Below are 14,073 nucleotides of genomic sequence, written 5' to 3' on the forward strand. Positions count from 1 at the left end.
TACTGGTATATTATATATTGCCTTACCAAAAAAAGTCGATGCTGAAAAGTCAGTAAAATCCACAGTAAAAGAAAGCGTCTGAACAGTAGTCTGTCTTGGGAAATTATTCAACAGAGTGCACTCTGGTCTCTGTTAGTGAAGGCTTTATCACTTTTAACAAATAAGCCGCAGTAAATTTATTAGTATGCTACAAAGAAATTTTCAAAATAATTAAGACTAAACTACACTTGTCAAAATAAATGAATGAAATACAATTTTGAATCATCTTTCTTCACTTATTGCTCATTTGCATAATTCAGTAACTTACACAGGAGTCTTTCAGTCATTGGTGTGAATTAGCAAGGTTCTGCTATTCCTTGTTGTACGGCAGGAATTACCCTACCATGTAATTAGCTATTCCAGACATGGACTAACGGGAAATACCAAAGGGCACAGCAAAATCTAAAGAGGCAAGGCAGGGAATCTAAAGACAAGAGACAATCAAAGACACCCAACAAACTCAAGCTGGTAGACCACAGGGAATTTTGAATGAAGCCTCTTAATTTATTTTGAGAATAAGAAATCAGTAGTATGAGAGAAATCTCAACAAGATTAGCTGACTAAGCCTACTTAAAAAAAATATCTCTATAGTGCATGGTGCGCCAGGTTAACCACTCCTGTTTGTTAGTCTGTATACAGCTCAACAAATAAGCGGCAAAGCTTTTCATGGGTATATAGTGGCTTTCCATTGAGGTTTTCACTCTTTGAAGGAGGTCATTTATACCAATGAGATCTGTAGATGCAAATTGCTTTCCCTATATGTGAGGGGTCATTCCTTTCACAGCCAGCTTGCTCATCTCTTTTATAAAGGTTTTGTTATTTTTGTACTGCTCCCAAAGGAATGATGGGAATTATGCCCCCCCACCCCCTGTCTAACTTAGCATCCAAATCTTTTCCCTCCAGCTCTGTGAAACTTTTGTGTGTTGATCTTTGGAAACAAAACAAGCTGTTGGCAGCAGCCTTTAACTCTGAATCAGGAAACTTTTTTCCTTCTTTCAACCTGAAATATCATCTCTTTAGATTTGCCTTTCTCGCCTAATTCTAAGGAAATATCTTTTTCATTGCAGCAGAGTGTCACTGTAACATGCTACAGGCATGTGGGAATTCCTGGAAGCAGTGTCCTCAAAATGCCATTTTTAGTTTGGCTCAAATGATGTAAGCTCTCACGAACTAGAGGAATAGAAATGAAGGGATCGATTTAAGGGTTAGCTATGAAAACCTAACTTCTGATCTCATTACTGAAGTAAAGGGAAAGATAATATTTGTCTTTGCCTAGGCTCTAAGGAATCATACAAACATTCAAAGGTTCTAGTTTGTTGTGTTCAGGAGTTTTAGGAAGGAGGAGCTTCAGGCATACCATGTGAATGCTCTGTAAAATATTTGTTGTTTTGTTCCTTCCTTCTGCTAGCATTTGTTGAACACCAAGGGCATTGGCCTGGGTTTCTCAAAAGCAATATAGGGTAGTGATTAAAAACTCAGGCTCTGGAGTGAGAGTGCCAGGTGCAAATTTTGACTTTCCACCCCTTACTAGATAAGTAACCTTGAAGTACATCTATAAAACAGGAAAAAAATAGCACCTACCTCAAAGGGTTCTAAATTCAGCAGGATGACATGGAAATAGGCTAATATGTAAAACGTCTGGGACATTAAACAGGCAATACGTAAAATGCTTAGGACAGTGCCTGGCACATAGTAAGCATGCAGTAAATGTCAGTTGGTTTTATTACTTCTGAGAATACTTTGTCTAAACGACTATCTATTATAGTACTTAGTGTTACAACTGTATTTGAGTTGGTTTCTGCAGCCTGTCATTGACCATGTTTTGTTCAGATTTGTATCCTCAGCATCTAGCACAACACCAAACATGTAGCAAATGCTCGATTCATTTTTACCACATGGTTACAGTATGAAAAAAGCATAGTCCCTGTTCTCAAGGAGCTTAAAATATATCTTGATAACTGTGTTTTAGTTTTCTTATCTATTGAAATAGCATCATGTCAGAAGTGTATTAAAAAGAAAACTTTAATTCTCAGTTTTCCATACTTAATGGAAGAAGTTGAAACACGAATAATCTGCAAGCCAGATTTCTGATTGAGTAGGTCTGGGGTGGGACCCAGGCGGCAGTGTATTTAAAAATCTCCGCAGGTGATTCTGATGCACACCCACAGTGTTGGGAATCTCTGAGTTAGTGAAACTCTTCAAACTTTAATATTGCTTCTTGTCAAATATGCATTAAGTTTGACTTTGATATAGAAAGGGAGACTGGGTGGCATCTAGATAACAATTTAAACAGACAGTAGAAAGGGAAATGAAGTCAAACACAAGAATTATTTCCTAGATAAAGGAAGCATTTATGGTGCTGTATACGCTAATGTAGCATCAAAGATAAAGTGAAGAAAAATAGGCTAGGGAAAAGTAAGCAAGAAGGAACTGTTTTCTGGTAATGAGCAAACTGAAGATGAAATAAATGCATTTCAACAAAATTGGCTATAAAGCACGTTATTTTCCCCCATTAACTTGCGTCATGAACGAAGGAATGGGGCTGCTGGGGAGGATGGGGGATCTTTCAAGGAGACTGGATAGGTAACTGGGGAGATATTAAGGTGGAGGCTAACCCAAACGTGGTACTTAGGAGCTTCTGTGGTTTGGATTTCTGAGACCATTCCCACCTCCTGTCCTCTTCTACTTACCTTGACACTCAGCTGACTGGATCCTGGGTAGAGCAGCCTTCCGCAACTTTATAATTTTGCATGTCCTCCAAGCGGTCTGGAACAGGATGGTAGTAGTAGAGGGTTTAGGAGGATATTCCTGTGTCTTGTGCTCATCTCTTGGGGTGCTCATCTTACCTGGGGTGTCCAGGCAGGAGAAATAGCTTGACTGGCTATAGCTGGAGTTATAAAATAGTCTCAGATCACCCCTTTTTGCCTAGAAAGATTAGGACTGCACCTTGTTGGTACCCACAAATCAGACCCTTCTTCACCAGTCCCTGAGCAGGCCTTGACTCCACTGTGGCCACATCCTTTGGCTGGTGTGGTTTCCCTGCCTGGGTTAGCCAACCTCAACCCAGTCTCTGTTCATATTGTATTCATACTTTAAGGCCTCCCAGCCATAAGTGATCTCTTTGTCCTCTAAACTCCTGTAGTTCTTAAGCACTGTCCCTCTTACATTATAATTATTTGAGGACAGGGATCATGCTTGATACATTATTATATGTCTGATGGCAACTTGCTCATGATAGGAGCCTAATAAATGGTATGTTAAATTAATGTTTTCTATAATAGAGCACTTTCTGACTCCATCCTCTTTTCTCTGCTATTTATTTCCTATTATGTCCTTCAACTGTGTCATAAAAAATTTTCTATCCATGTATGTATACATTCATCAAACATTTAGCCCATATCATCTCCTCATTCCACATGGACTTAACTTCCCACCTTAATTTGTCTACTTTCTGACAATTACTAATAGAGTTGGGCTGTGATATCATGTATCTCCAGAAGATTACATAAATTCCAGCCTAGAAATTTCTTTGTTTAAACCTTTAGGTTATATAAATCAAACTGATGCTCAGTCATATTAGTGGGATTAAGTTTGAAAGTCTAAAATCATACTTCAAATGAGGACTGTCTCAACCCAGGCACACTCCTTGCCCTCCAGAATTTATATACCAGATAGCAGCTGGTTGTTTTCCCTGCAGATTCTTTTTTTTTTTTTTGAGACAGAGTCTCACTCTGTTGCCCAGGCTAGAGCATTGGCGCAATCACGGCTCACTGCAGCCTTGACTCCCCAGGTTCAGGTGACCCTCCCACTTAAGCCTCCCAAGTAGCTGTGACTACAGGCATGTGCCACCATGCCTGGCTAATTTTTTGTATTTTTTTTTTAGAGACAAGGTTTTGCCATGTTGCTCAAGTTGGTCTGCAACTCCTGAACTGAAGAGATCCGCCTGCCTTGGCCTCCCAAAGTGTTGGGATTACAGGCAGGAGCCACCGCATCCAGCCACCTGCAGATTTTTCTAGTGATTCACAGTTTTAGCTCTCTGCTCCAGATGTGTTATTTGGTTGGCTAGCCTTTAATATATCTTGAAATGTCTGGAGGCCAACTCCAGAAAGCTCTCGTGAAGGTGGGAAGGTGAAGAACCGCTAAGAGACTTTCAGACTGGTCTTCTCTTATCACCCATGTGACTTTCAGTTGAGCAGCATGCAGGCACACGTATTAATGGCAATGTAGGTTTGTAAACAATACTACTAATAGGCTGGGGCTGGGGGAGAAAAATAGTAAGCCCACAAGAAATCTGGAGATACCTGTCTTGAGTGTAACCTGCAAGATATACTCTAACAGAGTAATCATTGCATGATATCATTGTGGGAGACTGAGCGAGTTAGAAAATCTATTCCTGGTTTGTCACTGACTCACTGTGGCATGGGCAAACCATTATTACTCTTTGATTTAGTTGTTTTATTTGTTCGAAAAAGGGAAAATAACATGTGTTTAAAAAGCACTCTGAAATTCCTCTGAAAGGAGGTCTATAAGTGCAAAGTACTATTGTTGTTTTTATTATTATTATTAGTGTTCTAGTATGGTTTAGTTTTATGCCATGTAGGTCACAGATGTTTCAATTCTTCCGACTGATGAATTACAAAACACTTCCATCTCATTCTGTTTTATAGCATTGATAACAGTTTAGCACATCTTTGTTTTAACCCCAGTTAAAGTATATGTCCAAAATAGACCTCATTAATAAAATACAATTACTAAATTAAATATATCTATGCTACTTTCTGTTGGTTTTTTTTCCTCCTTAAAAAGGTGGTTACCAACAACTACTAAATAAGACCTTTAATTACTGCCAATCTTCTCTTGAAAGTAGCAGTGCTTATCTTGAGTAGTTTGAACTGTAAGTGGTATTCAGTACACAGTGGGGTTGTAATGCGATTATGAAGTGTAGCAAGTTAGTGATAAATAAGCGTGATAAACCATATATTTGTATTAGAAATAATATTTGAATTATCAACTGAATAAAAAGGCTGCAACTGCTGATTCCTTTGGGTGGGCATGTGATAAAAATAAAATACAGTTAAGTATACTTGGAATAAAAAATTGTGTATGCTTCAATATAATAGAAACCTTTTAAATTGAATGTGTTTTTGAGTTTATAGCATTTAAATTACTGGGAGAATTAAAAGATTTGCTTTGCTTTCTGACATTAAGCTTTTCAAATTAGAATTTTAAAAAACATTTCTAACTCATTCATCAGTAGAAGACTTTGGCTTTTATATAAGATACTATAGTTCTCCCCCATATTTTCAGTGATTTTCCAATGGAGTAGCAATAAAAAAACTTTAATTACAGTAAAACTTGCATATAAAATCATGCAAGAAGGAATAATATCATTTTCTTGCCTTTTTTTCCTTTTCAATATTTTAGTAATCATAGAAATAATTTCTTAATACTGGAGAATGGTAATTTATATAAAATGAGTAATACTGTGACTCTTATTTATATTTCACATGAAATGAGCAGTAAATTGTGTGCATTTATTTGTAAGTGTCCTAAGACATGGGGCCACGTAGGAAGAAGTATAGCTGCCATAGGGTCTTAGAAACCAGAGGTCGCATAGTAGCAGCCACAAACTGCGCATGACCTTTAAATGTGTTTAATTTGCCTGAAGAACACCTCAAATTTCTAAATGGTTGCTAATATTTTTTAGTGTGGGGAGTTCCTATAAAGAGCCAAATTTCTGGCATTTTTAAATAAAATCAATATGTGGCTACAGTAGGTCAACATTCCTGAATGGCCACAATTGACTGAAGCTGAGTAGCAGCTAAGCAGTTTGGACAGAATATGGGTTCTCCAGTTTGCCATAGCCTCACTGCAGCCCACTTCACTCATTTCTGTTATTCATGTGGTTACTATAAGCATTTGTTTGCTAAAAAATATCTTGAGGCATGTTTTTTTTTCCCTCTTTTTTTAACCAGCCCCCTCCCTTCCCAATAAAAAAAGAAAAAGAAGCCATGAAACTTGGGGGTTTAAACAGTAAAAAAAAAAAAAAAAAAAAAAAAATCCAGCAGACATAAGTGTGTTTATTAAAGTAAATCATATAAAAATATAACTTACTAGCTAACCTGTTTATGGCACTGTATATTTTTCTTTTCTTTTTCTTTTTTTTCTCTTTTTTTTTTTTTTTTTTAAGACGGAGTCTCACTCTTTTGCCTAAGCTGGAGTGCAATGGTGCGATCTCGGCTCACTGCAACCTCCACCTCCCGGGTTCAAGCGATTCTCCTGCCTCAGCCTCCCTAGTAGCTGGGATTACAGGTACACGCCACCACACCCAGCTAATTTTGTATTTTTAGTTGAGACGGGGGATCACCATGTTGGCCAGGCTGGTCTCCAACTCCTGACCTTGTGATCCGCCCACCTCGGCCTCCCAAAGTGCTGGGATTACAGGTGTGAGCCACCACGCCCAGCTACTGTATACTTTTCAAAGCACTTTCACGTGTCCTTTGTCCTCTTATCCTCACAGCATCTCTGGGAGTAGGATAACAATTACATATTCATTTTACCAATGAGAAAAGCAAGTTTTGGTGGACACCATTAATTTATCCAGATTTGCAACTGCTACGTGTTGGAGCTGAGCTATTACTCATCTTCAGATTGTTCATCTAGAGTAACACTGTCCACCGGAATTCTTTGCAATGGTAGAAATGTTCTGTATCTGTGCTGTCCAGTGCTGTAGCCTCTAGCCCCACATGTAGCTGTTGAACACTTGAATGTAGCTAGTGCGACTGAGGAACTGAATTTTCCATTTTACTTAGTTTTAATTAATTTAAATGGAAATAGTGACATGTGACTAGTGGCTACCTTATTGGGCAACACAGGACTCCAGAGTTCTTTTCCTCCTTCATTGCATGGTATCTTTATTTAACAGTCTTATTCTTTTCAATAAAGTTCATCAAAAGATTTCTGTTAGGTTTTCTGTAGTTACCCAAGTGGCAAACATCTGTTGCACCAGTAGTTCAACATATTAAAATATTGAATATTTTCTGTATCTGCTTAGATTGCCTTCCATAAAGATTTTGAATCATACACAGTAGCATTCTTTGTAACAAAGTCAGGGGACCCAGTATTAAAGTTCTTAATGTATATTATCTCCCAAGATTCCTAGTTCAGATAAAGGGCATAATTAGAGGTGTGTTTAAGCATCAGAAACATGTAGATGACTAAGACCATCTCCTTCCCTGGTGTTTTTTATTTTCTAAGATACTAGCAGCTGTTACAGAGTCATGTAGGAAACTTAACATTCTCTGATAATTGATTGGCTGGTGTAAGTTGGAACAGAGTGACTTTTAGAAAGATGACCATTAGCTAAACTCTATCAGCGTTTATCATTAAATCCAAAATGACATTAACTTAAGACATGTTCCAATTTCAGAGATGTTATAACATAGGAGAGGAGATTTATCTTAAAATTGGTGAAATATGGTTTGTCAGTGGGCTTCATATACATTTGGTCAGCTTATAACCAGGGACAGCATTGAGATGTAAATGTCAACTTCTGTTTTGCCCTGTGATTAATTAAACCCTTCATCTTCACCAAAACAGGTCCCCACCCCACCCCCGCCCCCATTGCTCTCTGCACTTTGACTGTCCCCTTCCTCACTACCTTATCCTGATTACGATTAATTAACAGAAATCCTGGTGATTAGGAGTAGGCTTAAGCTCTTGCTCAGTAACAGTTTGATCACTATACAGATACTCACTTTCTTTAAACACCTCCCTACCCCCCCCCACCAAATGCAGACGAGGATATTTTATTATCATAAATAATACTGGAACAAGCTTAACCAATCACCTTCTAGCACACAGGCAACTCTGCAGCACTCTTTTTTAGAATACCACATGCTGTAATTCAAATTATCACATTAGCTATCCAAACACACAATTTGTTTTTAAATACTGGAGTGTTTACCTGAATATTTCCCCTTTTCATCTTCCCGCCCCACTTCACCAGTACATTGTCACTGCAGTGACAGGTTTATTTATGTGCCTTAATATCCCCATTTCTTGTTATTTTAAAAATGTATTTCTGTGTCTCTATAAGGGTCTTCTTGAACATCTTAAAATATTAGTTATTATGTAAATTCATGTGTTTTCTTTTCCATTATGCCCTTTGAATCTTGCCTTTATTCAGACTTCAAAATATTTAAGCACTTCTAAACTCCTGTATTACATTTTTAATACCAATCTTTCTCTGGAAACTGAGAATGCCTCTGAAACCTTAACAGCCATCAAAAGAAATGTGGGGATTTGAATCTACTAAAATAGAAGAGTTTCTTGTCCACAATGGAGTCTGACACCCTAACAGTTACCATTTTGGACACTGCTGTGTAAAGGTTCCAAATACAAGCCATTCAGAGCTTCCACTCGCATGCAAAACTCATGCACGAGTTAGGGGGTATCATTTATTAGGTAGTAACGAGGAGTCCTGAGTGCTTTGGTAAATGTGTTGGTTTGTACCATATAAAATTGCTGACATTAGACCATTTTTTTGTGTACAAAATGTGGCAACTTCACATGGGGTCCACCCTGATACTATAGGTGCAGACCAGTCCAGCTCATATAAATTGCCTTCTCTATTTTTGCTGTTTTCCCTTATTTTTCCTCAATTAGTAATTTTACTCCCATAACCTTCTCTTTGCTGCCATCCTTTTGTATTTCTCAGTTAATAATATTTTCTCTAGTGCCCTTCCCTTCTTAACTAATTCCCCAAATCTGTTAGCTGCAGAATTAGTAGCACAAAGAAGGCTGGTTGCATAGTATGTACCTCCATGATGCAATCAGTACTTACCACTTCAAGTGTTTGACCTGTTTTGAGGTTTTCATTATCCTGAAAGGGTAGTGTCTCGAATACATTTACTGCCCAATAAATAAGCCAGCATAGTTCCTTACTGCTCAAATGAAAAAAGCAGAAGGGAAAAAAAAAGCTACTTTTTTGTTCAGTGCTGATAGAAGCCTTGCTATGTGATGTCTTTGTTATGACATGGCTCAGCTAAAGCATCTCTGGAGAATAAAATTAATAAGTACCCTTTGTTATATTTGCCTTTGTTTAACTGAATATAAATTAATAAATGCAGTTTTTTAGTAGTTTGTTGTCTTTGGATCTTTGTCTCAAGAAAGAAATGAGATATGTTGTATTTTATAATTAGAAGTGATAGAGACATCAGCCATCACTTAAAAGTTGGAAAAAAAATTCTAGAAATCATACCATTTTTATTTCTGTCCATTTGTATTTGTAATCTCCTAGTTTCCAGGGTGATATGGTGATACAGTGAGTGCTGATTCATTCATATTTTTGTTATTTGGTTGCCATTTTTAAAGAGAATGTCAGTAGTTGGTAGTGATAGGTAAATAAGAATAAAATAAACATCAAATCCTTTACTGATGAACTGTTCTTTACATGTAGTCATGCTAATCTTCACAATAATCTGCTGAATGGATGCTCTTATCCCCATTTTACAGATATAAAACAGGTAAACTTATTTTCTAGGACAGTAAATTCTATCTAGTACAGACACGCATTTGAAACTTAGGGCCAGCAGACTCCAAAGATGTTAGCCCCTCCCGCCCTTCCTCAGTGTCAGACATCCTAGCTATTGAAAAAGAAATTGTTAAACATCTGTGTTACTTTAGTGCCTCTTTATGGTGTCTATTATTGTTGTATGTTATAAGTTTGTTTTTAGCTTTTTGTTGTTGTTGTTTACCATGCATCAGGCATAAACAAGGTATCTGTTCTCATGGCACATTCTACAGAAGAGTAAAGAGCAAGATCATTTCAGATAGTAACAACCCCTACAGAGACAATAAAATGGGGTGGTTTGATAGAAGTGGATAGGAAGTTCTTTCTAAGAAGCTGGTGTTTAAGCTGAGACCTGAATGACAAGAGGGAGGAAATTCTGGAAGCAGGACGTTCTACACCAGGGGAACAACCAGAGGAAAAAGTCTGAAGCTGGAGCATCTTAGGACAGTTAGGAGGCAGGTGTGGCTGGAGGACAGGCAACGAAGGGAAAGTAACAGAAGATCAAGTTGGACAAACAGGCAGGGGCTAGATCTTGAAAGAAGGGCTTTGGTAAGGAGTGTGGTATTTCCACTGTGGGAGCTTTTGGAAGGTCCCCCTCCACCAAATGTGCACCTGCTGGAAGCACTCCGTGTATTTTCTCTAGAAATTATGTACGGAGGTCTAGAGGAAAATGCTAAAGCCTTAAAAATTACATATTAATTAGGGAGATTCTGAAGAGCATCACAACTTTCAAAGGTGACTGGGATAATGCAGTCTTATTCCCATATCATCATGTTTCTTGTGTGCTCTGCTAAGCAGCTGCTAGAGTCCTAAAGACCTCTAGTATGACAGTGAGTACATTTGTGAGTTGTGTTGCCCCAAATTATAGTAGGGATGGGGATAAAGAAATATGTTTGTATACAAATTCTTGCTAGATACTAATAACCAGTGCTGGAGAACCTTCCACATTAGTTCCAGGAAGTGCACTGTAAAGACCTGTTGGTTTTAGTTTCCTCTTGGTACATTTGAAATATGTCACTGGCTTTTAAAATTAAATATGCTTTTTATGCTTTTAAGTATTGTCTCTTTTGAACTTTTGAGTGTGAGGGTTGAATTTTTAGTGAGAAAAGAATTTTGTTTGGATTTGTTTTTAATTAGTATTTTTTAAAAATATGTTAAGGGCTTCTGGTGGTGGTGGAAAATATTAATTCCTTTAAAAATCTGGCTGTGTTGCTAGATCCACATTTGCTTTTCTGTGTTTTTGTGAACAACTGATCAAATTAGATTCGTCACTCTTGGCTTACGGTGATTTGAAATTGAAATGGAATATATTAAAGCAGCCAACCACACTGATTACATTGCAAGCCTCATTTAATTTCATACATTCACACTTTACAGTGAAAGGCAGCTTTTTTAATGCATGATTGTGACTGTACCTTGAGCAACTCCAAAGGTCATCTGTAATGGGTGCATAATTTGTTAGTGTTAGATATCTGATTTATGGTAGGTGTTTCTCAGCCTGATTTGTACTAGTAGTAAATATGGTGAGCATCAAAGTAAAATCTGTAAGAAGTTTAGCCTGTCACATTTGGTGGTATTGTCTTATTCTTCATTGGTCAGTGGACCACAGTAAATCATGGACTAGCTGTCATCCTTAAATCGAGAAAGTGCCAGTACTGAGCCCCTGTAGCACAGGGGTTAAATGAGCTATTCTTTTTAAGAGGGCAGGCTGGCCCAGGTGAAGGTTATAACAGTATTACCAGCTCATCTAACAGTACTTGTTCACAGCTACTTGAGCCCTAGTCCCAAGAAGGCTATAAAAGGACTTTCAGTTTCATAGGAGCATGGACATTTGTGAGCTTGCTCTTTTTTCCTTGGTTTTCTGTAGCAGCGAAGTCTACCAACTTCATTTCCTTTGTGTCTTCTGTGTGACAGGCACTGTGGGGCAGCCCTCAGAGATCCAGAGCAGAATTTGCTTTTTGTTTGTTTTTTGTTTGTTTGTTTTTGGTTTTTTTCTCTTTGTTTTTGGTTTTTTTTTTTTTCTTCTCTTTTTTTTTTGAGACAGTCTCACTCGTTTGCCTAGGCTGGAGTGCAGTGGCGCAAGCACTGCTCACTGCAGCTTCAATCTCCTGGGCTCTAGCAGTCTTCCTGCCTCAGCCTCCTGAGTAGCTGGGATCACAGGTGTGTACTGCCACCCGCCCACCCCCACCAGCTAATTCTTTTAAATTATTTTTTGTAGAGACTGGGTCTTGCCATGTTTCCCAGGCTGACCTCAAACTCCTGGGCTCAAGCAGTCCTCTCACCTTGGCCTCCTAATGTGTTGGGATTACAGGTGTGAGCCACCACACCAGCCCAGAGCAGGATTAAGACACAGTTTCTGCCCTCAAGAAGAAGACAATTGGATATGGCCATTTGTTCCACTGTGTGGTTTTAAATGACATGAAATGGCTTTAACCCCTTCAGTGACTCAGGAACACAATTTGCATTAGGCAGTCCCCATTGTTCATAGCTTTATCACACATGGGGTGGGTTAGTACAGTGCTCACGGAGAATAAGACTGACATGGACTTGATGAGAACTTTCAGCTACTTTGAGAATCCAGCTGCAGAGTTGCCTTTGATTTTGGTTGTGACGGTGGAGACATGTTTACTTTGATCTTCTGTTGCAGTCCAGGGTTTGTTCAGAGATGTGTAGATTTGTTTTTGTTGGCTTTCATCAACCAGTTTGTTATATTTTAGTTTTCAATAACAAGAGACACCTAAAACCATTTTTTAAAGCTTTATTATTGAAATTCCTGAATGGGAAAAAAGTAAGACAGTTATTCTACCTAACTCCTCTCTTCTCTATCGGAGGAATTACTTTTAATAACTTTAAAATATATAGGCCAAGTCTGGTGGCTCATGCCTTTAATCCCAGCCCACCCTCCCTTCAGCTGATGCAGAAGAGTCATTTGAGGCCAGGAGTTCTAGACCAGTCTGGGCAGCATAGTGAGACCCCACCTCTTAAAAAAAAATTAGCTGAGCATGGTGGCACATACCTATCTATAGCCTTTGCTACTTGGGAGGCTGAGAGGCAAGAGGATCACTTGAGCTCAGGAGTTGAAGATTGTAGTGAGTTATGGTCGTGCCACTGTACTGTAGCCTGGGTGACAAAGCAAGACCCTGTCTTTAAAAAAATCAACAAATTATATATACACATGTATTTATATATATATTATATGTTTATATATATTTATATATATAAAACCCAAAATTCCCTAGGAAGGTAACTTCATTGTTAGAAACAAAATAGACTTTATAGATTAGTGTAGGGGAAAAACCGAAAGTTGAAGGACCATTTAAAAAGGGCAGCATTCCCAATCTGTTCTATGTAATTCTAGTGTCATTAGTATTCCCGGGGTAACAAAGGCTCCCTGACCAAAGAAGTTTAGAAAATGCTACATTCTATATCCCCCGCCCCTTTGTTGTTTTCAATGTATATTAGCATATTTAAGGCTCAAAGGTGTCCTACAATAGAAATTTGTTTAATTTTGTTTTAAGCCAGCTCTCTCCATATTTATGTAGATGCAGGACATAGTTTAGAAAACACTAGAATAGAATTTTGGCAATCATTCATTCTCTTTTACCTTTGCTTAATAAATAGTTAATAAAAATTCAAGACTCTACTATCTCCTGAACTAACTTAAACAATATTTTTGAATACCTGTTACATACCTACAAAAGGCCAAAAAAAGTATGAAACTAAGAAAATAGGCAGTAAAAGAATGGAAGGAGGAGAGAAGCAAGTAGCAGCCATGAACTAAAATTAATAGTACTGATGAGTTTGTGGATAAAGAAGAGAGCTGATGATGAAAAGACCAGATTGGGATGGGGGTGGACAGACAGGACCTGCATATGAGTCATCACCTGTGGGTATTGCCAGCTCCCAGACCTCAGGACTTGTGGACACCAGCATGCCACACAGAAGGCTGTTAGCTGGAATGGTTCAAGATTTTAATAGTGTGTTATGGCCACCTAGTGCAGGGTTCACAAACTCAAATGCCTTTAGGACCATGATGAATTATACATGCTGTTTTCATACAGAAAACATGAGCTCTGTTTTGCCAGATGTTCTCATTTTTCAAGGAGAGGAAGAAACACAGATGGTCCTGTGGAATTGTCTGATGTTTGAACACTGGCTGTAGTTTTTGTATTGCTTTGTTAACCAAAACTGGGGAATACTGGGTGAGGACATGGGAACTCTCTTGCATTTGCTGATGGGAGTAAGTTGGTATAAGAAATGTGGCAGTATCTAGTAAAGTTGAAGCTGTGCAAACGTAAGACCCAGCAATTCCATTTCTAGGTGTATGCCCTAGAGACAGACACCACCCCCAACCCCCATGTACCACGCTCAAGGTGATGTTTATGGATGAATATCCGCACTGTCTATAATAGTCTCCTAGGTAAGTAAGTGACAGATAGAGAAGTACATATAAAATGATT

At 38.3% G+C, this 14,073-nt stretch overlaps 1 protein-coding gene across 3 annotated transcripts in view; it reads left to right on the forward strand.

Moving 5' to 3' along the window:
* POLA1 (DNA polymerase alpha 1, catalytic subunit) overlaps positions 1-14,073 on the forward strand; it is a 301,525-nt gene that overhangs the window by 248,093 nt on the left and 39,359 nt on the right. The window contains exon 37 of one of the 3 annotated variants that reach the window (XM_055106901.2): positions 3,923-12,363. The exons of the other annotated variants lie outside the window; for them this stretch is intronic. Within the exon in view, the coding sequence (XP_054962876.1) occupies positions 3,923-3,972 (50 nt within the window). The 3' untranslated portion in view covers positions 3,973-12,363. Of the gene's footprint in view, positions 1-3,922; positions 12,364-14,073 lie in introns of those variants that run through there. 3 annotated transcript variants of the gene reach the window in all.

Source organism: Pan paniscus, chromosome X, assembly GCF_029289425.2.
Source record: "Pan paniscus chromosome X, NHGRI_mPanPan1-v2.0_pri, whole genome shotgun sequence".
In the NCBI taxonomy this organism is placed as follows: Eukaryota; Metazoa; Chordata; class Mammalia; order Primates; family Hominidae; genus Pan; species Pan paniscus.